We start from the raw sequence: 27,624 nt of genomic DNA on the forward strand, positions 1-27,624 counted from the left end.
TAAATTTAATCTGTACCTCTAAAATGTCTAGGCTAGCGGCAGTCATGGACGCCCAGAGACTGGGCAGAGCCTGTCCCCTTGGAGGCGTCCCCGGGGACACGGAGGCCCCCCCTCAGTTCACACAGGCGGCTGGCAGGATGTTGGCTTTGCGCTCCGCTTCCACACAGTACTTCTCAGGGAGGCCGGTGGCTCTGCAGGGGGCAGGGGGCGGGACAGGCGTGCATGGGCCGTGGGACCAGACAGGAGCAGCAGGAAGCAGGCCCCGGTGGGGGTTCCGGGACCTGGGGGCCCGCGCCCCCCATCCTGGCTCCTACAATCCGTCCCCCAGACGCGTTCCCGTCAGGGCTCCGGCCCCTGCCACGGATCCAGGAGGCCCCGGGGCCCGGAACCTTCTGCGGCAGCCCCCCCCCCTCCGGAGCCGGGAGTCGCCCCGACTCCCGCACACCCCGTCCTTGGGAGAGGGGGGCACGGGGCGGGGCGCAGGGATCCGGGCGCACCTCAGCTCCTGAATCTTCTTCTTCTTGAGGTCATCGATGCGCTCGCGCCGCTTCTGGGCCTCCTCCTGGAGACGCCGGCCCTCCTCAAAGGTGGCGATGCGGTCCTGCACCTGCTTCTGCTGGTTCTCGCGCACTTGGCGCCGGAGCTCGTCCGCGTGCCGCAGGCGCCCCGCGGCCTTTTTCTCCGCCTCCAGCCGCTCCTTCTCGATCTGCTCTCTCTGAGCCCTGGAGGAGGGACACCGGCTGCCTAACGGCCCGTCTGGGCCGGCCCGGCGAGGAGAGGCACCCCGGGAACCTTCCGGAAGGGCTCCTCCGGTGGACATGCTTCAGAGACCGCAGCCCGGCACACTGCGGCCCTTTTCTGGGGCTCAGAGACCAGAGCTGCCCCCAGGCATGCCGCCCCCTCCTCAGCCAGGCCTGGCACCGCGGGCGGGCTCCGAAGGGCCCCGTGTGCGCTCTGGTTCTCCTCCATCACTGTTCCGAAATTTTTATTTTTTATTTTTTTAATGTTTATTTATTTTCGAGAGAGAGGGAGACAGACAAAGTGTGAGCAGGGGAGAAGCAGAGAGAGGGAGACACAGAATCCGAAGCAGGCTCCGGGCTCTGAGCTGTCGGCACAGAGCCCGATGCGGGGCCCGAACCCACAAACCATGAGACCTGAGCTGAAATCGGACTGAGCCACCCAGGCGCCCACTGTTTTGAAATTCTTAATACTTTTTGAACGAGAGATCCCGCATTCTTATATTTCACCAGGAGCTGGCCCGTGCTCAGGGTTTCGCCCACTGGAAGCTACTGTTCCAGCTCTTTCTGTCGTACAATGCAGAACTCGTCTCTGGCTTGTTCTAAGATAGTCTCTCTCCCTCTCCCTCCCTCCCTCCCTCCCTCCCTACCCACAAACAATAACAATGACATTAACAAAACTGCAACGGGGATGCTTAGAAGTGACAAGGGCTGACACCTGTCGTGCAGGCTCTCGTGTTTGCGGGAAGAAGGCGGGAGCTCGCCAAATTCCCCACAGGGGCCTCCTCACGAGGGGACTTTACAGGCCCTGATTTCCCTGGCCAAGCAGCCAAGCAGCCCGTGTGGGCCAGACAGGCTCCGGAAAACTCAAAGGTACTGTGTTCACATCCCAGGGGGAGCGCGGTGCTAGGCCACCCTGGACTATCATCTTAGTTCTTTTTTATTTTTATTAAATTGGTTTTTTCATGTTTATTTTTTGAGAGAGAGACAGACAGAGCATGAGCAGGGGAAGGGCAGAGAGAGAGAGAGAGGGAGACACAGAATCCAAAGCAGACTCCAGGCTCTGAGCCGTCAGCACAGAGCCCGACGTGGGACTCGAACCCACGAACCTCGAGATCATGACCTGAGCCGAAGTCAGACACTTAACCAACGGAGCCACCCAGATGCCTCTTGACAGAATCAAAAACCAAAACAACATGTAAAATCATCTCAGGCAGGGATTCCTTACCTGCCCCCCTGCCCTGAGGGTACTCATGTCCCCGACAAAGCTTCCAAAAGCACAAGTCACTTACTCATCTCCCCAGACCCACAACACGCAGCATCGTCTCAACTCTGGGCACGTCCCTTACACCGGCGGGCACCTCCCAAACCCTGCACCTGCCACGGAGCCTCCCAGGCTGTCAGGAGACACGCGCTGGCTTCCTCACCCCTCTGTATTTAGACTCCAAACCTCCACCGCTCAGACACATCTGTGACAGCAGGAAGCCTTGCCTCTTTGCCTTGCCCTTATTTTCCTAGATGGATAAGGGTTTTCTGTTGTTTTACATCCTGCGAGACAGGGTGGAAATGGGAAGCTGCTTGTGTCACTGGAGATCCCCTGGGCTGGCAGGCAGTGAGAAATCTGAGTGGGGAAGAGCCTGGTCACTTCACGGGGTTAGGGCAGTGACCTTGGAGCCTGGGCCTCACCCCCGACCAGTTACATCAGAATCTGTGGAGGTGGAGCCCGGGCCACAGTACTTGGTGAAAGCTCCAAGGCAATTCTCAGCACCACGGGGGAGGGGAGGTCAGCTCTCCCTGCCTAGTCGGTGAGCTGAGAGTCAAAGGCATCCCTCTGTCCGGAAGCAGGAAGCCCACGTAGAGGCCATCCACAAGGTCATGCTTTGAAGTAGGAAAAGTTGCATTGCTGGCTACGGGCAGGGACATTCCTAGCGCTTGAAGACACCTGGCCTGGTGGTCACGTGGCCCTGGAGACACCAGGTCTAGATGCTAACCCAGAACAGCAGGTGAGACCGAACATCTCCGAGGGGCTGGTCTCGCTTTAATAACTGGCTGGTGCATATGCTTCAGGCAAACAAAGCAAAGAAGGGACAAATGGGTCAGGGGCAGAAGGAGGACCTTAATTTCTTTCCATTAATATTTATTAGTGCCTGCTAAAGGCATGTGGCAGTGAGGGCAGGCGTCTGAAAGGTAGTTTGGAGCCCAGGGGCAGAATCTTCGGGGCCATTAAGGAAGCTGCCTTCCTCGGCAGGCTTCCGGAGACCACGGCATGACCCTTGAGGGCAGGCAAAGGCCACCGCGGCTGGGGGAGCAGGCGCAGGGGGCCCAGGGTCCAATAAAAGACCAGGACCCCGGCCCTGGCAAGGACGGAGATTCCTACAGATCTGCTCTGCCTCTGGCGGGGGGCCCTGGGGTCTGGCATGCAACTAATGGGGTCAATACCAAGGAGGACCTCTGGCACATAGACCAGGTAGACGAGAAGGCCGGGCCGCACCTCTCAGTCTCTACTCACCGGAGCACGATTTCTGTAATCTCGTATCCACACCCCCATCGCAATTCGGTTTGTTTCTTTGAAAGCTGCTGCTATCACAGAGTCCGAACCAGAGCAAGAAAGGAGTCACTCCTGGTGAGCCCAGAACACTTAGCCCAGGGGGTGGGGTCTGGTGGCGGCAGGTGACCCCGACTGACGCCAGAGCAGCCGTGACGGCTGGCGGCTCTGGGGGTGAACGACGGGCAGGGAGAGCGACAGTTGTGAACACCTCACTTCCACTTACAGGTGGGAATTATCGCGGAGACAAAAGACAACGAAAATAAAAGGATGACGAGCTGGCAGGAAAGACAGATGGATACAGGGGAGGTCAATCCAAGTAGGAGTTGCTCACATCCTTCCCACAGCGATGGCCAACGACAGTGTTTTGTTCACCTCCAATATGTCCCACGGCGGAGCCTTGAGTTTACGTGTTGGATACTGTTTATCGAATGAATGGCAAAGACACCCCCCGCCCCCCGGAGCTCTTCTCCAGTGACTCACAAGCTTGGTGTCCGAAGCTCTCTCTGTTCCTCGTATTCTCCCCCACTGCCTGCTTTATCCTCACCCCTAACCAGCGGGGGTACGTCGAGGCAGGGGAGGGCAGAGGGACCAGATGTATACTTTTACTTACGCCTTTAATCCTCCGGGACAAACAATCCAAATAATACCCAATTCTTTAGACTCCTCCGGGTGCTGGTTTCCAAATCCCTAATCGGAAAATTCTTGGCTCCTGGGGCTCCTGGGTGGCTCAGTCGGTGGAGTGTCCAACTTTGGCTCAGGTCATGATCTCACGGCTCGTGAGTTCGAGCCCCGCGTCGGGCTCTATGCTGACAGCTCGGAGCCTGCTTCGGATTCTGGGTCTCCCTCTCTCTCTGCCCCTCCCCCTCTCAAGCTCTGTCTCTCTCTCTCAAAAATACATAAACATTAAAAGTTCAAAAAAAACCAAAAACAAAAACCTCTCAGCTCCCCATTCTTGTCTTTGAAACATTTCAACTACCCATCCATTCAGAATGGCTCCACCATCCCGGGCAAGAGGAGAGCACCTCTGTCTGTGCACCTGCCAGCAGGGTCCTCCCCCCAGTGCGGGCCATCCCTGCCGCAGGCCAAGAAAAGGAAGCCGGGGTGCCCGGCCCCACCTACCGAAGAATCCTCTCGAAATCGTCCCGGTCCCGTTGCACCTGAACGGCCAGAGCGTGCTCCTTGAAAGCCACCTGTTCCAGCCGGCTCTGGCGCAGTTTGGCCTCTGTCTCCATCTTCTTCTGCGCGTTTTCCTTTTCCTTCCTGCGCCACTCCCTGTCCGCAACCTCCTGGTTGCGCTTGGCCCGCAAGGCGTCCTGGGAAAGGAGAGGGTGGGGAGACCAGCGAGGGTGCAAACCGACCCCGAGACCCAGCGGGCACCTCAGGAAGACACCGGCTGCAGACTCCGACACGGCCTGCTTTGAGGCGTGGCGTGGATTTCTCTGGCGACGAGGTCATTGCAGGGAAGAGTACACGGAATCTCGTAGAACTTTCTGGTCCGCAGATACCCCGAGGGGTCACCTTGCCCTCCCTCGCCGCCACCCATCCCAATGCTTTCCTCCCCAGACCTCGAACACCTCCAGGCGGTCCTGCGATTGCCTCTCGTTTTAAAAACTGCTAATGACCGGGGCGCCTGGGTGGCTCTGTTGGTTAAGCGTCTGACTTGGGCTCCAGTCATGCTCTTGTGGTTCGCGGGTTCAAGCCCCGCATCGGGCTCCTGCTTCAGATTCTGTGTCTCCCTCTCTCTCTCTGCTCCTCCCCGCCCTCATCAGACTGTTCAAGTCTACGTAACCTGCATCCCCTCTTCCGCACCTCTGCCCTCCAGGGTGGTTTCGCAGGCTGTCAAAGGGGGTAGTTAAGGGAGTGGGGGAGGCACAGGGGAGCCGAGACTGAGCGGGTACCTGCTGTGCCTGGTGATCCTGCGCCTTCTCCTGCATGGCCCTCAGCCGGGTGATCTCCTTCTCTTTCTCCCTCCGGATTCTCTCCTGCTCAGCCTCAAACTCTGCTTCTCGAGCCTGCCAGGAAGCAAAGGTCTCGTAGAGCAGCCCCCACCACTGCAGCCTTGCAGAGACACGAAGCCCCCGCAACGGTCAGTCCGGGGTCTCCACTCCCTGACTGCTTTTCGGGTTGGACAAAACAAAGCTAGCGACGCACGCAGGCATCCCAAGCCCAGCCTTCACGCTCCATCCACTGCGTCACAGACCGTGTCCGAGTAGCGAGGCCAGTGGGCCGTCTCTCCAAGTACCAACCCCGGCATCCTGCGTGTCGTGTAAAACGCAGCAGGTGGGGGTTACCCCATTAGTCCCTGGGCACACGGCCAGCCATGCTTCGGGCAGTCCTGCGGGGGCCAGCAGATACCCAAGGAGCGAACCATCAGAGTCGGCGCCCTTTGCCACTTCTCGGAAAGAGCAGACATATCCCTACAATCTTCCCAAACCCGGCTTCCCAACTAGCATTCTTGGGTATTCATAAGACTAATGGCTTGGGTCGGGCGGACACGTGATCCTCCCATAAAGAATGCTCCGTAGCCATCATTCTACCTGCCCAGCCTTCTGTGAAGCCCAGTGAGTTGCCCGCTTGTGAGTTGTGCACGGGGGGCTGTGTGTCAAGCTGGCCTCGGTTTCACCTCGCCCCAGATGGCAGGGCAGGGAACTCTGGAGACTTCCACAACCAGTCTCTGCCTTTAGCCCTAGAGGGGCAGCCCCGGCTGCAAGAGCAGAGGCCCCTGTGAGGTGAGTCTTGTGACATGGGCTGTGGGCGTGCCCAAGCGCCCAACCGCTATGCCGGTCGCCAGCCTATCCCAGCTCCGCCCCCCCCCGGTGTCCCTTCCACATGTGAAGACCAGCCCTACTCTTCTCCTGCTCGGAAATCTCCGGTGACTTCCCCACCAGTCCAGGCCTCCAGCCTCCGCTCAAGGTCCAAGGGGTCCCCAACAACCGCTCTCAGCTCCCCGTCGCCTCGCCACCTCATCTCTTGTCGTGACGGCCACGGGCTCTGCAAACTGTCCACCAGCTCCCACACGTGACCGGCTTATTACCACTACATCCACCCATTCGGGGAACCAGTGGCTGAGCTCTGCACAAAGTCCACGGCATTCCAGGTACGTTCGACCCAGTCTGCTGTTGGACACACAGCGAAGCATTCGGGGTATTTTGCATCAGTCAGTGACAGGGCTTACAAGGTGCTGTAATGGTTCAGTGAGACAACAGCTGTAAAGCACTGCGCACAGAGCCCGTGCACAGACTGAGCTCCCGACGTACGGCAGCTCTGTGATCACTGTGATGCCCCAACCATCCCCGCCCCCAACCATCTCTGCCCCCAACCTCTGTTCCTGCTGTTGCCTGCATCTCCTGGCATCTGATAAGCAAGCCAAAGCCAAACAATAAATACATTAAAAAGCTTTGTTGAGCTTCATTTTCTGTGGCTTGCATTTGGAGCATACAGGTATATCCGATCCGCCGTTTTCAGAACACGCCCGCGATGCCCCCCTGCCTGTCATCCCTACTACAGGGAAGTAGGGCACGTTCTCTGTCACCACGGAGCCTCGGAGCTAGCAGGAGGGGGCACGCACATGCAGCACTGAATGCCTTTCCTGCCACCTTCAGCCCTTCCTTCTCGTTTTACCTAACTCCACGTTCTCTCCGTCTAAGCCACGTTCGCTCTGTTTTCCACTCTCCACTCCTCACTGACCCTGGTCCCTCCGGTTCTCAGCCCGGCTCCTGAGTGAGCCCACGTGGCGTGAGCCGCCTCTCCTGGATCCCCTGCTCTGCGCCACACCTGTGGTTGTGGCTTCCACAGCCACTGCGGGAGAAGGCTCTATTTTCTAACACCCAGGACAGGATGCCCAATCTAGGAATTTTCACAAGAAAGTTATGGGGCGGGTGACCCATGATTACCGGGGATATAATTACGCAGAGGCCACCAGGAATCCACAAAAACTTCACTTTCCCCGATAGTTTTCATTTTGTTCCCTGCCTGTACCTGACCCTCATCCAACTTCTAATCAAAGGTGTTAACAAGGATATAACACCCTAAATTGGGTGTCCCTCGAGCCTGCTCTCTGTTAATGAATAAGTGAACCGGCCAACATGAAGAGGAAAAGGAGCCAGGTCCTTGAATGAAGGACATCCGTTTTGAAAGGGAGGCATGGCTGCCTGCGGCGAGTCCCCTTAGATCTCAGGCCTGCCTGTCCGTGTCGTAGATGTTTCGCTCGTGGCCACAAGCCCCAGGCCTCGGAAACCTACCGTCTTCAGGGGTGCCTGGGTGGCTCAGTCCGTGGAGCGTCCAGCTTCGGCTCAGGTCGTGATCTCGCGGTTCATGAGTGCGAGCCCCACGTCGGGCTCTGTGCTGACAGCATGGAGCCTGCTTCGGATGCTCTGCCCACCCCACCCCCACCCCTTCCCTGCTTGCGCTCAGAGGAAGAAAGAAAGAAACCTACCATCTTCTTCTTGGTGAACTCCATCACCATCTGGTCGGCCAGCTTCTCCTGGGCGAGCAGCTCTGCTTTCTGTCTCTGGTTTTCGTCGTTAATGCGCTTAATCTCGGCTTGCATCTTCAATTTTTCCTGGTGCCTTCGTTCCATGTCCTGAAGGAAGGAACCTCCAAGTGGAAGGGGGCAAGACCAGGAGACACTGGCACGTGGGGGCAGAGAGAGGCAGGGGGACGCGCGCCATCTGCGGTCTAGCCACCGCCGCTGGCCCCTGGTCAAGGGGCCCTCCAGCGTCGCCGGTGACCCCTCGCAGCCCCTCCTTGCCGTCTGTACCCTCTTGGCTTGGTGGTGGTCCTGACACTCTTGATTTCTATACACTCTCAGGGAAGCAGAGGCTCTTAAAACTCCACCCGGCGGCTCCCACGTGTCCTGCGAAGTCCCACCCGCTGTTCCCGGGCTTTTCCCCTGCCTTCAATTTCCTTCTCTTAGGCAAACCCTAGCTTTTGGTCTTGACTCAATGGCGATGACCGAAATAATAAAGCGTTGCCCTCATTGAGTATGTTCTACCCGTTGGGCACTTTATGCAGCCTGGCTCCGAAACCTAAATGCACCCCAAGACCCTGAAGGGTAAAGCTTGTTATGTCTCTCCTGCAGATGAAGACACTGAGGCCCTGAATTTAAGTGACTTGTCCGGGGCCATCCAGCTAACAAACGCCAGTTCCAGAATTTTGGAACCTGGTCTTTCTAAATTAAAGTTCCAGTCTTCCCTGTCGGTTCTCTCTGCACCTCTGAATCCCCTCTGCACTCAAGACGGTGCCACAGCTCAGGCACTGCCCCGTGGGTCCCCATTCATTCTTGTGGGTTTACTCTGTCCCAGCCAGGGGACGGCAACCATGTCACATTTCCTGTCTTCCTGGCAACATGCGGCCCAGTGAGAGGAAAACAGCAAATACTCAATAAACTAGAACAGGGATAAAGGAGAACCAAAGTGAATGGCGTGTGAGCAAAAGAAAAAAAAAAAAAAGGTAGACACAGAGAAACACGATGAGTGAATGATGGCGGTCAAGGCACCTGACCCTGAGGGACGAGATCCCTTCTAAGGAAGGAGCCTGAACTTGCAAAGCCCCCCATGATCTGACGGAGCACATTCTCAGGGCCCCATGCGGAGTCTTGTGCACAAGACGGAACGTTGGAATCTGGCCCACCTATACTCTCCCAGGAATCTCCATCTCTTTGGGCCCAATTCTTCTACCCATCAACTCCCGCCGTGTGCTGTTTCCAGTTCCTTCCATCTGTCAAAGGCCAGGCCCCACCCAAGACTTCCAGCTCCTCCCCAGCCGCGCTTCTGACCTGACTCATCTGAGGCAACTCTGCGGGCTCTCCCCAAGCTTGACTCACAGCCGAGTTCAGGGCTCCCGGGAAGCCTCGTGCACCAGATCAACACAGCACTGACTGCCCCCCCCACCTCCCCCCCAGGCCTGTGATGCATGAGTCATGGCCGTCAGCGCTCCCTCACTCTCGCCGTGTCTACCTGTTCACTCACCCCACTTTTCCCCACCTGGCCCAGCGACTCTGCACCCCTTTCCCCCTTCTCCCTTTCTTCCTTTCCTTTCTATCTGCTTCCCACCAAAGCTGGGGCTGCCACTGGTACCCACGCACTATTTAATCCCTTGACCCGCTCAACTAGAAAACCCACCGACTTCCCATCCACGATGCACACAACCATGCATTGACTCACGTCTTTGCCTATTTATTTACTTTTCAGTTTGTTGTTTTTGTTGGCTCACTAGACTTCCAAGAAACTGAAGGACTTTCACTGTCTCTGATCTCTAAAGCCATTGCAAAGCAACCCCAGGAACCCCCCCCCCACTGCCCTGCTCTTCTCCCTCTTGCTAGCAAGGTGGGGGGCACTGCCCTGCACCACCCAGAGATCATAAGGCAGGTCTGAGCTGGGAGACACACGTTCCTCCTATCTTAAAATTTTTTTTTAATGTTTGTTTATTTATTTTTGAGAGTGAGAGAGAGAGAGAGACAGAGCACGAGCAGGGGACAAGCAGAGAGGGAGGCACAGAATCCGGATCAAGCTCCAGGCTCTGAGCTGTCAGCACAGAGCCCGACACGGGGCTCGAACCCACGAATCAGGAGATCAGGACCTGAGCCAAAGCAGGACGCTCAACCGACAGAGCCACCCAGGCGCCCCAACACATTCCTAACTTCAAGTCGCCTAAGAACACTTCCTGGAAGCTCGGAAAGTGCCTCTTCGAAGGACAGTACCAGTACGACGAGACACATCAAGCAACGGTGTTGACTCACGGATGCCTGGAACTTTCTCAGGGAGTCCACCAATTCCCCCTCCGACAATCTAGCCAGATCTCCCGGCCTTCCTTTCGCACCCCTTCCCTGCATGCTGAAGCCCTGTCTCCTCTTCCGGGCTCTTTCCCTTGCTCCCTGAGCCAGGAGCTCGGCCAGGCCTCTCTGGCTTCTCAGCCCAGCTGGGCCCCCTTCTCAAGCAGCTCACAAGGCTGCCTGCCCCCCCCCCCCCGCCCCAGTCTTCCTGACTCTCCCAGTGCTCCTCCCCTCACCCCCCACACAGGCCCTCACACTGTGAGGCACTCTGAGAAGCCTCCATAACTGTGAGGCTGCCCCCAAGACCCCTCAGGGACCCCCATCCCTCACCGCCATCACATCACAGGGTGGGGGTGGGGGGGAACGACAACCAGCCATCTTAACGTGGGGAATGAGGAGAAAAAGGAAAGAATGCACACTCCACAAGTTAAATGACACCCTGAGGACATAACCCGACAGGCCGGAAAGGGGGATGCTCCTCAAGTCTAGCTAGCTTGGGCGCTCCAAAATACCGGTGCCATAGCAATGAAGGCAGGAAGGAACCAGAGTTCTTCCAGGTGAAAGCTGACAAAGGAGGCCCAAGTGAATGCAAGGTGGGGACCTTGATTGGATCCTGGTTGGAGCAACAGAAGACAACTCAAGGCACCTTCAGGGAGCCACTGGGGGACTGAATGTGGATTCGGTATTAAACGATATCAGAGAATCATTGGATTCCGCTTTTCGACGAGGGGCTGTGAGTGTCGTAGCGTCCACTGGACAGAGAACGTCTCTGTGCTTCCGACACAAGGGCTGCAGCATTTAGTAGCAAAGAGCCAAGACACCTGCAGCTCACCGCCGAATAGCGTAACAGTGACAGAACGCGTATGTGCTCCGAAAAGAGACAAGCGAGCAAGGCAGACTGGCAAGCGGAAAGTCTCGAAGTCTCGGCCCCGCGCTGATGGGTGTGACACAATTCTTCCAGTTTGCCTGTGTGTATAAAAATGTTCGCAGGCAAGGGGCGCCTGGGTGGCTCAGTCAGTTGAGCGACCGCCTTCGGCTCAGGTCATGATCTCACGGTTTGTGAGTTCAAGCCCCGCGTCGGGCTCTGGGCTGACCGCTCGGAGCCTGGAGCCTGCTTCAGATTCTGTGTCTCCCTCTCTCTGACCCTCCCCCGCTCATGCTGTCTCTGTCTCAGAAATAAATAAACATTAAAAAAATTTTTTTTGGTTTTTTTTTTAAATGTTCACAGGCCAAAAAAACCGGAGTGAGGAGGGGAGAACAAATAAATGTGCCAAATGCTCGCCAGCGAGGGGCCTCTGCCTAGTCCCAGCAGACCAGACCGGCAAACAGGAGAGGATTTAAGTCTCCGTAGTTCGGGCGGGTAGTTCGGGCGGGTATGTCATCGCTTCTTCTGCGATGGATGTGCCCACGGGTTTTATTTGGACGAAGGGGTTGGGGGGGGGGGATTGTGGGGGCGGCAGGGGGAAGGCTTGGCTCTTGCACACAATTAATCACACTGGGGTGCCCTGCGCTTTGAATGAGGGAACCGCGGGGAGCCTGGGCCGTGGACCCCGCGGTCCACCTGCCCGGCGCATCGTGTCCCCGGATAATGGCAAGAGGGCTAGAAAACATCCCTACGGGCTTGCGTGTGCGAGGCAGACAGCCATGCATTTCCTTTCTGTGTCCACTCACAGACGCGTTGGTGTCGGACCCCGTGACCCGGGGAGGGGGGCGGGATGCCACGAGTCCAAGTCCCTGCCCACCCCCGCCCCCCAGCGTGGCGCCACGGCCAAACGCCTGTTCAGTGCGGCCGCGACGAGCTAAGGGCGGTGATGTGAAATGCACAGGTGCCTCACAGAAAAGCAGTGCACGCCCCAGTCCCCCGGATCTCGAGCGCCTTGGCGCCGGAGCCTCTGGGAGCTGCGCTCGGTCGGGCGCGTTACCCGCAGATCTTCCTCCTGAAGCTGCTGCATGGACGCCAGCACCTGCTCCTTCTCCTGCTCCCGCTGCTCCGCCAGCAGCGACCGCTCCTCCCGGTTCTTTTCCATCTGCTGCACGATATGTCGTCTGCCCCTAGGAGCGAACGGCAGCGCAGGGGCTCAGAAACCCGGGCCCGCGCTTCTCTGCTCCAGCCTCCACCCACACAGCCCCCACGATGGGAGGTGGCAGTCACAGGGACAACTCGACGAGCGCCCCGTAACACGTCGCCGTGCTTTCTGAGACCAGACTGTCCTGAGGGGGCCGGTTCCCTACCTTCCAAGCCCCCTTTCTTCTAAAATAATTTTTTAACATTGATTTATTTTTGAGAGAGACAGACACAGAGACAGAGCGCGGGCAGGGGAGGGGCAGAGAGAGAGGGAGACACAGAATCCGAAGCAGGCTCCGGGCTCCCGGCTGTCAGCACAGAGCCCGACAGGGGGCTCGAACCCACGAACCTTGAGATGGCGATCTGAGCAGAAGTCAGATGCTTAACTGACCAAGCCCCCCCAGGCGCCCCAAGCTGCCTTTCCTGAGATTCCCCTTCTTCGTTTGTTTGCCCACGAGTGCACCCCAGATCGCAACGCACCTTCTCCCTTTCAGTGTGTCAAGGGCTTCTGAAATCCTATCGTCGCCCCCCCCCAAGCCCGCCAGAGCAATCGTGGGGCACCGGCCCCCCCATGCTCGCTTCAGTTAGAAAGCCCACGGTCTCCTTCCTGTGCTGCCTCTTGCTGCGTCCTGTCTTGTCCCCCAGCCACCTCCCCCGCCCACTTCGCTAGCCATCCGTCTGTCTTATGCCCCGGCCCTCACCGCCGATGGACAGGGCTGGGTGTGAGCAAGCCTCTCGGCTCAGCAATGCCCTGGCTCAGCTCCACAGTAAAAAGCAGAGAACCCAGAGTCTGCAATCAGCGTGGCCGGTGACTCCCTGTGTGTCGTTGGGGTGACAATAAACCCAGAGGCGTCCAGACCCCATGACGGATGAGTAAAGGCAGGGACAATGAGGGAGGACACAGGTCAGGGTGAGCATGGGGAGGAAGGACTACGAGACTCCCATCCAGGTGGAGCCCTTGAATGGCTTCCTGACTCCAGATGAAATAAACGGGAGGAATGAGTAAAAGAGTCTCAGGGAGGCAGGGCTGGGGCTCAATATAAGGACCAGCTCAGATCATTAGAGCGGCCTAATGAGGCAGGCAGAGATTTTTTCCTTAATTAGAGCCGTTTGTGCAGGAGATTAAGAACTACTGAGCTAATAAATAAATGTTTATAGGGAGCCTACTGTAATCTGCCAGGGACCAAGAGAAGAACAGGGATGGATGGTTCCAGAAGACTGAATCAGACAGAGAGAGACACCAGCCAGTCAGTGTGGTTCAAGGACTGTTTATGGAAATATTTCTTGCCTTCCATGGTGGGTGTTCTATCTAGATCTGGGACACCATGATTCTATGATTTACCTCCTCTGGGGCTTGTCCTTTCCTGCAAAGGGAAGGGGACTGAATTTATTCATCCTAACAGGTGTTAACCACCGGCCACACTCTCTGCGAGGCCCGGGAGCTACGGAAGTGAGTTAAGACGGGGTCGCCGTCCTCAGGGAGCACGCAGTCTGGCGCGGGCCGGGGAGCCGTGGTGCGAGAAGCATAACACAGTGTGTGGGAGACCACACCACGGTGTGGCCGGGCACCAGAAGGGAGCCACCGAGCCTGCCTGGTGAAGGGAGAGGGGTTTCCGGGGGAGGTGACGGCAAAAGTGTCACACACGGAAAGAAGAGAAGGCGTTTTCCAGGGGCAAAGGGGGAAAAGAAGAGGCTTCACAGCAGGAGGAAGGACAGAAGCGTGAACTGTGACAAGCCCAGGGGTGCTGGGGGAAGGGGGTGGGGGGGATGCGCAGAGGGGACGGCAGGAAAAGGTGGGGAACGAGGCTGAAGGGGGGCCAGGTTGTGAAGCAACCATCTTGGGAATCAGCCTTGAGAAGCTCTGCGGTTCTCGGAATCCCTTCCTCAGGCTCTGAGATGCTCACAGGTGGTGATCGTGACCATTTCTCTTCTCCCTTGGCAAGGCTACCCGCACCCAAAGAGCCACGGAAGCGCCAGGGAGGGAGGCCCCAAAACCACCGCTTTACCGGATTCTCTCCTCCCTCCTCTTCCTGTCCAGCTCCTCCTGCCTTTGAATGGCCTTCTGCCGTTCCACTTCCATCATGTGATCCAAACGCCTCTCCTCCGCGTCCAGCTCTCTTTGAATCAGCTGCTTCTCCAGGATTTGGGCATCCCGGATGGCATGGCACTTGGCATTGAGGATGATCTGGAGGCGGGGAGACGACAGTGGCCCTGGGTCAAGGCACGCGGATCGGGCGGGATGCGCCAGGGGGTGTGGAAGGTGGGGGCGAGAAACGGGTCCCGCTGGGTATGCTGGACACGCGCACAGCCTCGCGCAAGCCCGGGAGAGCGAGAGCATCCTGTGCTCGCCCTCGCCTCGGCGGAGCTCCACGCCGACATGCGCCAGGCCCCTGGTCTGTGCGGTAGCGCCTTGCAGGGTATCGGGCCTTCGTGTCCGGGGGGTCATCGCGCTTCGAGAACATAAGGAAAGCTACGGACCCTGTCCTCCTTAAGATTCACTCACACACACGCACGTTACATTTCCATGAAACTTCAGAGGTTCGAGGTTCCCCCTGGGGGACCCATGAACCCCCGTATTCAGACCCTCTGTCCTACTTCTCAGGGAACCTAAGACACTCTTGCAGAGACCAAGCCGCTAGAGTTTTAAGGGGGAAGAGCCCCACGTGACACATCAGGGGACGGCCATCCGTGAGAATGAGCGAGAGAAAGTTCTGGAAAATAAAAGGAGGTGTGAGGAGAAGGTGTAGATGAGGGGGTTGGGGGTCGGCGGTGTGCATTTGCTTGGGACCCACGTGCAACTGAGAAACAAAAGTCCAAACGAGCCTCGGGTCTTCACGCTCTGGGCTAAAGGAGGCGCTTTGGTGTCTTGAGAAGAAGCCCGCTGGGGGGGGGGGGGGGGGGGCAGGGCGCGCGGCCAGAACGGAGCCAGCAGGACAGACGCGGAAGTCGCGTCCTCACCCTCATGTGCCCACCATACTTGGGAAAGCCTCTGCTGTGGGTTAGCCCGTTCACCCCCGCCAATCACCCTGCTAAGCGGTTTCACCACTCTCGCTCTACAAATGAAGGGAGCGAGGGGCGCCTGGGGGGCTGGGTCGTTGAGCGTCCAACTTCAGCTCGGGTCACCATCTCACGGTTCGTGGGTTCGAGCCCCGCGTCGGGCTCTGTGCAGACGGCTCGGAGCCTGGAGCCCGCTTCCGATTCTGTGTCTACTCCTCTCTCTGCCCCTCCCCCGCTCATGCTCTGTCTCTCAAAAATAAACATTAAAAAAAAAAAACACACAAACAGATGAAGGAAGTGAGTCCCAGGGTGGGTATGTGACTTGCTGGGGGTCACACAGCTAGCCTGTGGCAAGGCCGGTCCTCCCTCTGACTGCAGCAACACGCCCCCTCCATCAGCCCCTCACCGGTCACCCCTGCTTTCCCCACGTCCAGCTGGGGCGGAGCCTGTCCGATAAGAGGAGGGAGGGGGTGGCAGTGCGTCCTGGGGGTGCGGGAGGGGCGAGGCCCCCACCTTGCTCATGCCCCTGAGCTCCTCCTCCTGCTCGGCCTGCAGCTGGCTGGCTCTCTGCAGCAGGTCCTGGGCCCTCTCCTTGGCTGCCTCCTCCAGGTCGCTGAGCTTCCTGTTGGTTCTCCACACCATCTCCTTGTGCTTCATGATCTTCTTACGTGTGGCCACTGCGTCCTACGGGACGCAGTCTGGATCAGTGGGGGGATTGCCCTGGGTGCTGGCCCTGCTACCACGGGTGACCCAGTGTGACCCCTGGGATGGCTTCACCCCGTCATGCCCTCGGAACCCAGAAGTTTCTCCGCCTGGCTTCCTGCTCGCCCCACCCCCGCCCCCAGCAGCGTCCACACCTGGCGTGCGCTCTAGGGTCTCCAGGAAGCACACGTGGGCGCCTCCTGCCAAGGCCCCCTGACCAGAGCTCCCCGCTCCCATCGGCAGAGATCGGGGCTCGGGGAGGGCAGCTACCATGATGGCCTCCTTCTCCTTCTGGAAGGCCTGCTCCCTGGCCTCCAGCTCTTCTCTGCTCAGGACGTGGGACGCCCACCTGATGCGCTCAAAGTCCTCAGGGCTCATGATGAGGGACTCCCCCGAGGGATCCTTGGCGGGAACACTGACGCAGGGGATGAACAGTCAGTGGGGAGGAGGGGGAAGCTCTCAGCACCGCTCCGCCCTCCCCTCCTCCCTCACCACTGCCAGCGTCCCCCAGTGCCGCCCCCCCATGGGCCCCCTGGGGAGAAGGGGTCCCAGGCAAGGGACGGGCCAAACAGAGACGTTTTAAGGACTTTCGCTAAGAGGTCTGGTGCATACGTTGCCCTGTCTGTGCAGCCACGAGCCCCTGCGCCATGTGCACAGACGTGCATCCCCGCACCGGGCTGGGAGCTGACCTCCTGGGAGCCCACGCGTGCGGCTCCTGCTGCCTGTGCCGTGGCCCCACGGGTGCAGCCTGTGTGCTGGGCCACACGCTCCTCCAGGACTCAGACTCTGCTGACCGCACGCCTGGCGGCCCAGGCCGCGGCACAGAGCTGGGCCCAGAGGCAGAGCTCAAAACGACGCCGGCGACCTGAACTCCAAAAATAGCTTATTCCTCTAGGACGACTTAAAAAGGGCGAGGGGACGCTGGACAAGGTCGAAACGGATGCTGTGAGAAACCTAGGCATCCCTGTCCATCCGGCCCAGAGAGAAGCTTTGAACCCTAAATATTAATTAAAATCTCTGATCAACAACAGTTGGAGGCACGTCTGTGGCCCTCTCCTCCTAGCCGCCCAGCACATTCAACAAACCAATAGTTAATTATAATGATTACAAACAAATGACATACATAGAGGATGCAGGCGGGAGCAGCAGGGGCCAGGACTAAAGCTGCTTCTGGGTGAGGCCATTTAACAGGGACACGGCAGCGAGACGCAGCCGGCCTGAGGCAGGAAGTGAACCTCATCCCATAAAACTTGTGTGCACACGCGTGCGTGTGTATGTGTGTGAGCACGCGTGTGAGTATAAGTATGTGCGTGCGTGTGTGTGTGCGTGTCTGCGTATGCAAGTGTGTGAATCTGCCTGCGTGTATGTGCATGTGTGAGCACGTGACTATACGTGTACATATGTGTGAGCAAGTGTGAGTGTATGTGTGCAAGTGTGCATGTATGTGAGCGTGCTCAAGTGTGTGTACTGTGCGTGCACGTGTGTGCATGCATATGTGAGAGTATGTGTGTGAGTATATGTGAGTGTTCATGTGTGTGTGAATATGTGCATGTGTGTGCATGTGTGAGCATATGTGTGTGGGTGTGTGCGCACGCACGTGTGCATTGTGTAGGTATATGTGACCATGTGTACACAAGTGTGTGCTTGTGTATATGTGTGCACGCATTGTGTGTGTGCGTGCAGGCCTGTGTGCACGTGTGTGCACATGTGTGCATGTGGCAGGTGCGTGTGTGTTGCAGGTGTGGGTGTGTTTGTGCACGTGTGTGTTGGGGAGGGCCCAGGAGGAGGCCCGAATGGTGTATATGTGTGCAAGCATTGTGTGTATGTATGTGCATGTGTGTGCACGTGTGTGCATGTGGCAGGTGCGCGTGCGTGTGTGTGCGGGTGTGTGTGTGTGCGTGCGCGCGTGCCCATGTGTGTGTTGGGGAGGGTCCGGGAGGAGGCCCGAATGAGTGATGGATCCGGGACGTGGCCTGGGACCTGAAGGACCAGAAACGGTCGCATCTGAGACGGCATCCCGGCCGGCAGGACTAGACCCCTCCAGGGAGGAACGCTGCCTTGGGCCCCACCAGCAGCTGCTCTGCTGACCATAAAGGGCCATCTGACGCCAGGGGCTGAGCCGACCGTGCTCGCAGAGCCGTGTCGCAGCCGGGCTTCCCCCGCTCCGGACGCGGGCGGCGCAGCGGGGAGCTCCAGTTCTCCGAGGTGCGGCCAGAGTTGGGAGAACGGTCCCGAGGGTGCAGCCGGGCCCCTGAGCGAAAGCTCGGTTCACACTGCCGAGGGGGAGGCCTAACCCCAGGGCGCCCGCCAAGGAGGCGGCTCCAGGCAGGAAGCCAGGGGCGTGCGGGGCCGATCCCCGAGGAACTTGGGAATTCCCCTTGGGAATTTCCTCTTCTGGCCTCAGAGCCCGGGAAGAAGCCCGGGGCCTGAGCAGCATCTGGGCAGTTCCCCCTTACTTCAGATTCTCGGTGCAGCCAGAGCAGTAGGGGGGCTCGGCCGGGACCCACCGAGCACGGCCCCTCTGCCAATAGGTCCGTCAGCAGCCAGAGGAAAGGGAAAAGGAAGATGCTGGGGGTCAAGGGTAAAGGCAAGAAGAGATACAAAAAGAAGAGAAAAAGAGGCCAAAATGCCGAGGAAGGAGAGCTAGGAGGCAAACGGGGAGACGAGTAGGAAAGAAGCGGGGGCCAGACCAACTTCATGAACCCAGGGAGCCCCCTCTCCCCGCACGGGTCTTCGGCAGAAGGGCAGGCTGGGACAGGAAGGCCGGGCACCGCGCCCTGGGCACTCACATGAGTTTCCGGACCATGTCCCGGGTGACGACCTGGATGGTCTCCGGCTTGTGGTCCAAGCTCAGGGCAGCGAGAGTCTTCCGAATGGCGTGCTTATCTCGGAGCAGCACGGTAGGACTGTTGTCCTGGGTCAGAGGCTATGGGGTCAGGAAGGACGGCTTAGAAGCTGGTCAGCCCACACCTGCCAGTCAATCCTAACTTCTTCAAGGGTAGCCTTCCCCTCTTTCTTCCACCCCAGCCGGTGGCAGAGAAGGCTGGCCGGCACCCGGTCCTGTGGGGACCGCCGAGAGTTGCTGGGGCACTGAGAAAACAGTGTGGTGTTCTGCACTTGAACCTGGCTGCATGTGTTCTGTACTGACCAGCTTCTCTGAGAACAAGCCCCCCCAACCCTCCGTGTCTCGTGCAGACACTCCTGGGTGGATGGGGAGGGGAGTGCCTAGTATGTGTCCATTCCCAACCCCAAACCATCAGGAATGAAAATCTGGGGTCTCCGGGGTCCTCTCCCTCCATGAAATATTTACGAAGAGAGAATGGTCCCTCTCGGACGCACGGTGGGTTCGAGATAACACACTTTGATACAGACTCATCCAGTCTATGATATTTGGGAGTGTTTAATCTTTCCTTATGATTAATTTACTTGGACTCCCCCCCCAAAAAAAATCATATGGTGGGAGTTAGAAACGGCTAAAGGGCCTGGTAGAGACCTGCTCTTACAACTAACGTGGTGAGAAAGTCAGGGAGTCAGAATTAGCAAGAATACATATTAAATGTATGATTTTTTTTCCAAAATGTTCCAACCGTGAACGAGTCTGATAATAAGAACGCGAAACCACTGGGGCACCTGGGTGCCTCCGTCAGTTAAGTGTCTGACTCTTGAAAATAAAAAAATTAAATTAAATTAAATTAAATTAAATTAAAAATTAAATTAAATTAAAATAAAATAAAATGAAAATAAAAAAATAAAATAAAATAAATAAAATAAAATAAAACAAAACAAAATAAAATAAAATAAAACAAAACAAAATAAAACAAAACAAAATAAAATAAAAATAAAAAATAAAATAAAATAAAACAAAATAAAATAAAATAAAACAAAACAAAATAAAAATAAAATAAAATACAATAAAATACAATAAAACAAAATAAAACAAAATAAAATAGGGGCACCTGGGTGGGTGACTCAGTCGGTTAAGCGTCTGACTTTAGCTCAGGTCATGATCTCATGGTTTGTGGGTTCAAGCCCCGCGTGGGGCTCTGTGCTGACAGCTCGGAGCCTGGAGCCTGCTTCGGATTCTGTGTCTCCCCCTCTCTCTGCCCCTCCCCTGCTCACACTCTGTGTCTGTCTGTCTCTCAATAACAAATAAGCATTAAAAACAATTTTTTTAGTAAAATAAAATAAAGTAAAATAAAATAAAAGCACTTATTTCAGGAAAATTTTGAGCACAGGAGAGAATTTCACTTGTCCCAAATGCAGTAACTGTGATCCCAAGTGGAGGCAGGGGGATGGCCTCAGTGGAGGTACTCCGGGTCCTGAGCTCACTTTGCAGGGACGTCCCCGGGGTGCTGCTGCCCCCTGCTGCCCATCTGCCGCCAAGAGGGCGCAACTCAGGCGCGCCGCGGGCCGCGTCTGCCCCCTACTGCCGGCTCGGAGACTTCTGACCACCGCCCCCCACCCCCCCTCGGAAGAGGCCAAAGAAATGGGCCAGGAACGGGCATTTTTCCCACTGCCCCTCCCGCTAGCCAACTGGACGACTCCTGGAGAAGGCGGCCCTTTCCAAACCTATCTTCGCTGCAACTAGGAAACCCCCCAAGGGCCCCAAACAAGAGCTGCCTGCAAGTGACAGTGAGCTCCTCCGATTTTCCCTTGTCCGTGGGAAACTGCTGCAGGTGGGGGTCTCCTAATGGAGAGAGATGGCCGCCTTGAACCCTCTGGAAAGCCCTTTGCGGTTCACGGTGAGAATAGCAAGCGCAGACCCTCCCCACCCCACCGCTCCCCCCACCTGCCTGCCGCCCAGGTGTTCACAGCTGGTCTTTTCTCCGTCTCTCCGTCTCTCTCTCCTGGCCTCCCTTCTTCCTTCTTACCTGCTGCACGTCCCCAGTACCAAGAATATCTCGAGGCCGCTCTAGCTAGCTCTCCCTCTCGGCACCTTCTCTCCTTTGCTTCGTGTGGGCGACATCAGCACACGAAGACCTGCTCGGGGGTTTCCCAAAGCTCAGTAACCCTGCTGGCTGAGCCCCCGGGGTGGGGGTGGGGGCTGGGTTTCTCCCTGACGCTGTTCTTGGATGGAGGGGAAACACCTTACTCCCTCCCCATCTGCAAACTCGACCTTGACCCTCAGACGTCTCCATCCTGGGGCACTGACTGGGCGGCCATCTGCTCTCGGCAACAGAACCCCCTCGACGTGACACCAGATTTGACACGCCGGGCGGACGTGAGGCTGGCAGGGGTGGGGAAAGCCACGTGCCGCTGTTCCCAGGGGCTGCTCGGGTCTTCCTCGGGGGGCCACCTGGAAGGGGCTGGGCGAGGGTTACCTTGACACCTCCGAAGAGGCTCTCGTCCGCCTCGGAGCTCACGGCTTTGGTCCGATAGCGAGTTTTATTCCTCGACCTGTTGGAAGTGGTGGAAGAGGAACTCAGGATGCCAGCGGCACTCAGCGGCTGCAGGGAGAGGCAGAAAGTTGGGCCCGTCAGCACCCAGCACCGTCTGCACCCTGGGCAAGGTAAGCCCTCCGGCAGCCCGTAGCGGGGAGAAGCAGGTGGAAAACCACTGAGGGAAAGCAGCCGGGACACCCTGAAACGTAGGAGACACCCCACAGAAGCAGGGGATCCTCTGGGTAGGAGCCGGGTGAGAAGGCCTGAAGGAGGCCAGGTCCCCGTTGTGGCACCGAAGCAGGGAGGAGGAACATGGGGATGGAAGGAGGAGGACGTCATTGTCCTCCCGGTCCCAGTTTCCCACAAGGACACTCTCTCGTGAGGCCACTTGGGCTGCCTCCCCAGAAACGCAGCGTCCTCTCCACCGCCCAGCCTCTCAGCCTGAGCTCGGAGCCCCCTTGGCAACTAACACGGCTCTCTGCCCTCCTCCATGTCTCCACCAGCTCACGAGGTTCCGGGGGGGACCAGAGGACACCGAGGATGGAAAGGCACCTGGCCCACGGCTTGGCGCGCGGTGGGTGCCCCGTAAACTCCAGTGGATCAAAGGCTCCTCTACAATCAGGCAAACTGCTTGATGGTGTCCACACTGTGGCTTTCACTCCTGGGAGCCCTAAAGCTTAACCACCCAGTATCTCCCACTATTTGGAGAAGTCTTCATCTAATGAGTTGTGAGAGCTAAGGCCCATCTCCGCCAACTATAGATGCTAAAAACACCAGATACACATGCGCCTTCTGAGCCTGGGCAGAGGGCCTCGGCTTCACCGATCGGATCCCCTGAGCCGGAGAACGGAGGGGAGCTGGCGGCCCAGAGAGGTGCTGGCGAAGGCAGCAGCAGCAGCTGCACCCAGCGCCTGGGGCCCTGCTGATAAGGACGCCCACAGCAGCACCCACCAAGCTCCCCGTGCGTCAAGGGTCCTTGCCAGGCCAGGTCCGGGTTGTGATTTTGGCCCCGGTTCCGGCTGCAGGATCTCCCTTTGTCGCCGTTTTCCAAGCATACTTTCCCAGCCGGGAGCTCTCCCAAATCCCCTCAGTATATGCCCTTGTACTCAAAGTAGAGTTCTGGCCCTTGGCCTGCAACCCACGAGACTGGCTAAGACACCCTCCGCGCCCAAGGCTCAGCGAGGCTTCAGCTCTGCCCGGAGGGAAGTCTGTCCCCAGGAGGCGGTTTCTGTGAGAACTGTGGGGCGACTCCAGGCTTCATCTAAAGCTGATCCAAATCCCCCTTTGGAGGAGCCACGCGGTCCCACAGTTCTCTAAGCTGGGCCGTCTCGGGGGCACGAGCTACCCACTTTGGGTCTCCCGAGCCTGGGAATCAGCAGCCGTCCAGGGAAACGGACTCTGTCGTTCAAGGTCACCAGACCCTGGGCAGTGTGTTCTAAAAGCTCTCTCCGACCTGCCCTGACCAAAAAGACAGCCCAGGGCACCTGTTCCACCTGGATCAGGCTTTCACACCAAATCGGGAGATTATTCTCCAGCTGAGCGCACCACCTGGCTTCCAGTGGGAGCCTCCCTTTACAGCCTCAGGCAGCCCCGGGGACAGCAGAGCAGGCAAGCTTGGATTTATTAAAAGGCAAATATAGCAGGCCCCGAGGATGCCTAATAACAGAGTCTGAAGGGTTATTATATGGTAAGTGGTGAGCAATGGCTCCCCTTTCCACCAAAAATAGAATAAGAAGAAATGAATAGAAGCTACAAAAGGGAGGAGGAGGGAACGCATTGGGAGACCTGGAAAAGGTGGAAGGCGTTGGCTCAGCAGGGATGGCGAGAGCTCTGGGTATAATTAAGGGGAACGGTGTGGGGCCTGGCACACAGTAGACGCTTAGGATGCATTTGATGAAGAATGAATGAATAAAACCCGGCCAGGTGACCTCCACGAGGCCCAGAACACGCCTGGCTCCGGGTCACTACACCGCTCCGCGTTTTCCGAATCACTGTGGAAACGAATGTATGTGAGAGGGCTTGGAATACAGATGGAAAGTATGATTATTGTTTTGCATTTGTTTTCCCGGTTCTTTTCAAGGGCTCCTGCAGGTTTTTTTCTTCGCTCAGGTGTCCACGAGACTACAGGTTCCTCCAGGGCTGAGGTCCAATCCCCTCTTTCCTGCGCCCTTGGGACCCGGGTCCAGAGGAAGTCACTCAAGAGACACGAGAGCCTGCCTGAGCCTAGAAGGCAGATGAGAGGAAGGAAAAGAGATGACCACAGGAAAGTGGCCCCTGGGCAGGGCAGAGGGAAGCACTGAGCTCTCTAGGGTTGGGTGGCTGAGAAACCTCACGGGGGAAATGCTGACTTTGAAGCCACAAGCCACGCACCATGGTTAGCACAGCCAGTTTCGCCAAGAGTTATAAGGACTAGGGAGGTCACCGTGTAAAAGCACTAGGAAAAATGAAGAACCAAGCAGAAATGGAAAGTTAGATCCCTCTAGGCCAGAGACGGTAGCCAAAAGGTTCTTTCAGGAAGTGAAGGGCTGGTTTTATTTCTTGCATGACCAAATAAATATCCCCAAGAAGCTGAGCGGAGCCCACAGGGGGAGGCGGCTTCCGAAGGAAGGGAAGGAAGAGAGACCGTTAAAACTGGCTATAGCTGGGGAGGCAAGAGCGACTGGGAGGATCGGGGACCGATAAAAATGCCAGCCCCGCTTTGATATTTTCATCTTGCTGACCTAGCTGACTCTCTCTCTCTCTCTTCAAATACCATCCCACCCCAGGACCACAGGAATTTGGCCTCTGCTAGGAATCTGGGGAGAGACTCTGATGCAGAAAAATTAGCTGGTCAGTCGGATGGCTTTCACTTTGTCATCGATACAGGACAATCTCCATAATACACCAACTTTTGCAGAAAGCAGGTTATAAGAAACGTGCAAGTTATTCCTGCGGAAATGTGTGTTTGGAGGGCACACGCCCAGAATGCGTATCTACAAAAATGTTGGACAGAAACTTGGGGTGACCATTAGTATCTTAAGACGGTTCTTGTAGTGGATAGTTTTCTGCCGTGGAGCAGGTAACTATTTTTATAGATAACACACTGTATTTATTTGAGAACAAAACAGGGCCGTGGGCCTGATGCTCTGACTCTGAACACAGAAAAGTGACGCCCTTAAAAACTTCAGATCTGGTACGTTCAGCTCAAATCCAGCAAGACAGCTGAAGCATGGATGACGCGGACGGCTGTGGACTTTCTCTGTCCTGTTACACCTGTCAGCTGAACAAAGACCTTTCACGCCATCTCCTGGACGTGCTCTCCACCCCGGGTTCCAGTCCCTCTTTTCATACAGGTTCGCACCACAGGCCGGCAAATGCAGACTTCCAGCTCTTGGCCCGATTTTTTTCCCCTTCTGTGGTCTTTGGTGGCCAAGAAGGTGGGGATGTCCACGCACCAGGCACCTGCCTTTTGCTGAGTGATCCACTCAGGCCACCTCTTTCGCCAGCCGGGACACAAGGTTGGCCATCTGTACTGAGGTTCCAACCCTCCTTCTGAAGGGTGTTGCTGTTTATTGTTTTTGCAAGAGTCCTGGAAACCTGCCTAAGTGTGACCCCTACCTTCCTGCGGCCATCAGCACCCCTCCCAACCTCCCCACTCCTCCAAACACTCTCCAAAGCTAGTGAGCAGCACCATACACGCGCGTGAGCACACACACACACACACACACACAAGGCCTGCCGAAAGAGCAGAGATCACTCACTTGACCCACTACTTCTCAAAGGTGCCCACATGCCCAGTCCTGTCCAAGGGAGTTCAGCAGGCCAACCCCGACCCTGAGTGGCCCTTAGGTGAGGAATCCCTCATCTGAATCCTCTAAAGACGACAATTCTGGGGGCACCTGGGGGGCTCAGTCGGTTAAGCATCCAACTCTTGATTTCAGTTCAGGTCATGATCTCCTGGTTCCTGAGTCCCAGCCTTGAATCAGGCTCTGTGCTGACAGTGCGGAGTCTGCTTGGGATTCTCTGTCTCCCTCTCTCTCTCTCCCTCTCTCCCCAAAATAAATACATAAACAGTAAAAATTTTTTTGGGGGGTGCCTGGGTGGCTCAGTCTGTTGGGTGTCCGACTTCGGCTCAGGTCGTGATCTCGCGGTCCGTGAGTTCGAGCCCCGCGTTGGGCTCTGTGCTGACAGCTCGGAGCCTGGAGCCTGCTTCGGATTCTGTGTCTCCCTCTCTCTCTCTGCCCCTCCCCTGCTCATGCTCTGTCTCTCTCTGTCTCTCAAAAATAGATAAATATTAAAAAAAAAAAAAGAAAAAAGTGATAAATGAAAAGGGATCCCCCACTACAATACCCCAGGGAATCCTCAGATATGGGGAGCTGGTCTTTGTTGGAGACTTGTTTTATAATTAACAAACCTCTTCTGAAATTCCTACTTGGGGACGCTGCATTTGAACCACTGAGCCCTAGAAAAGCAGGGGGACCTATGGGCATGAAATGTGTCTACGATACACCCAGGGCAGCTGGTGTGCCCCAGAAATTCTAAGGTTATTTCCCACACCCAACCAAGGCTCCACCGCCTGTCCTCTGCCCCTCGCCCTTATCCCTCAGGGACCAACACAGTCCTCGCCGGAACCCAGACACCCCTTCACGGCTCCTCCCAGGCCTGGTGCACCTGTCAACCTTCAAGACTCTGTGATCCTTCCCACCTTCAGGACTCCGTGATCCTTCCCACCCCGGGGAACCCCCAGGCCTGCCACAGCAGACCCAGTCCCTCTCCAGGGCTTTTCAAACCTTTCATTCACAAATGTTTGTTGAGTACCTGCTGAGTGAACCAAGCCGCGCCCCCCCCCCCCCCTGCTATCCGCTATCCGAAGAGAGAAAACTGAGGCTCGGGGGCCCTAGGTGACTTGTGCATTGTCACTCTGCTAATCGGTGGCCGAACTGGTGCTATCACCCGTCACGTGGCCTCCTCACCAGTGGTTTTCCCACATCACGGTCCACAGGCCCCAGCCAGTGGGGGTCCTAGCCTGAGGGACAGGGACGAGAACATCCCTTTCTCCGCAGCTCCCCCGCTCAGCACCACCCCACGCTTTCAATCCCTAGCGACCCCACCCATCATTCCTCCTTTGGAGCCCCCTCAGGACTTCCCTTGTTTCTTCTAGCCTCGCTCCTGGGCCTTCCTGACCCCAGACCTCGACACCACTTCTGCGCTCCCCAGCCCTCCGCTCTCCCCGCTCGGAACCCCAACCCAGTTCAGGACACCTGAGGCCCCCCTCCTTGGTTCTCCCGGGACCTCACCATCTCAGCCGCAGGCTCTGGCTGCGCGCCTCCGCCGCCTCCAAAGCCCACACCGCCACCAGGGCGCTGGATGTTGATGCGTTACCATAGCAACAAGAGCGCGCGGGCTCCGGCCCCGCCCCCGGCCCCGGCCCCGCCCCTCGGCTCCCGCGGACGCACCCGGTGTCGGGCGCGGTCTGGGGACCCGAACCCCTAACCCCGGGTGGGAACCGTGACCCGCAAAGGCTGAGCCGCGCGGGCGCCCCCGGCTCTCCTCTCCGGCTCTGGCTGGACCGTAGGGTCGGAACCCGAACCCTCAGGGGCCTGGCATAGGCCCAGGATGTCTAGCAAACGGCCCTCCTGCAAGAGCCAGGCCCCGGGACACCCCCTGGGTTACCATGGTTACCGTTGCGCCGGTGCCCCGGAGGTGCCCGCCAACCGTGGATCAGAAGAAACAAGTTTCACAACAGGAGAGAGCCTGGTTAGACCACAGAAGACTTCCCGCCCTGAGGATGTGTGTGTCATTTCAGGAGCAGTTCCTTGAAGTGTGGGGCCTCTGACCTCCAGCTCGGAGACCGGGGAGTTTATTCAAAAAAAAAAAAAAAAAAAACGCATGCCCTGTCGACTGTCTGAATGGAAATCTACGGAACCGGCTTTGGGAAACCTGCCTTTTAACCGCTTCCCAGTTTGTGCATGGACTGTTCTAGAAGTGTTTTTAGAAGTTTGATGATTTTCCCAGTCTGGTTTGGCCTCTTATACCTCCCCAACCTGCAGGGACGAAACTGAACTTACCCGGGCAGTCTGTGTGCCCCAAGCCTCACAAAGCCTCTGCACCGTCCAAGTACGTTTTCTCCCCCAGGCCCGGTGAGCAGAACGGGGGCCGAAGCGCCATGATGACTCTGTGACCCCGTGAGCCGCTCTCCCCCTCGCAAACCTCTCGCCGGTCCCTGGCAGCCTGCTGGTCCGGTCCGAAGCTCACCGCCACTTGACTTCTGTGCTGCAAAGCCACAGGGTGCATTCGAGACACTCTCTGGGCTGAAGGGTGGTCTGCAGGGGCACGAGTGCTGTTCACAGCCCCCGGGGGAAGGCAGGAAGGGAGCTGGGGTCACCTCTAGTTGTTCTTAAAAGGACCTACTCCAGCAGGCTCCACATTCTTTCTCTGGAGTT

At 57.2% G+C, this 27,624-nt stretch overlaps 1 protein-coding gene across 5 annotated transcripts; it reads right to left on the bottom strand.

The window, feature by feature from the left end:
- Positions 1-27,007, bottom strand: CFAP45 (cilia and flagella associated protein 45). 5 transcript variants are annotated; one of them, XM_053209218.1, is made up of 12 exons: positions 26,864-27,007; positions 21,143-21,218; positions 18,611-18,747; positions 16,092-16,236; positions 15,633-15,803; positions 14,129-14,307; positions 11,980-12,109; positions 7,721-7,867; positions 5,184-5,297; positions 4,405-4,598; positions 498-722; positions 1-191 (listed from the first exon to the last, which is right to left on the bottom strand). In XM_053209218.1, the coding sequence occupies exons 1-12, from the start codon at positions 26,980-26,982 to the stop codon at positions 113-115; spliced, it is 1,716 nt and encodes a 571-aa protein (XP_053065193.1). In that variant the 5' UTR covers positions 26,983-27,007; the 3' UTR covers positions 1-112. The 5 variants fall into 5 exon arrangements, with proteins under 5 accessions (XP_053065193.1, XP_053065194.1, XP_026904259.2 ...); XM_053209219.1 differs by having other exon boundaries at positions 21,143-21,268; positions 26,864-26,988; XM_027048458.2 differs by lacking the exon at positions 26,864-27,007 and adding an exon at positions 26,479-26,597 and having other exon boundaries at positions 21,143-21,268.
- Between the last annotated feature and the right edge of the window lie 617 nt (positions 27,008-27,624).

The sequence above is a fragment of the Acinonyx jubatus genome, chromosome E4 (genome assembly GCF_027475565.1).
Source record: "Acinonyx jubatus isolate Ajub_Pintada_27869175 chromosome E4, VMU_Ajub_asm_v1.0, whole genome shotgun sequence".
Taxonomy (NCBI): Eukaryota; Metazoa; Chordata; class Mammalia; order Carnivora; family Felidae; genus Acinonyx; species Acinonyx jubatus.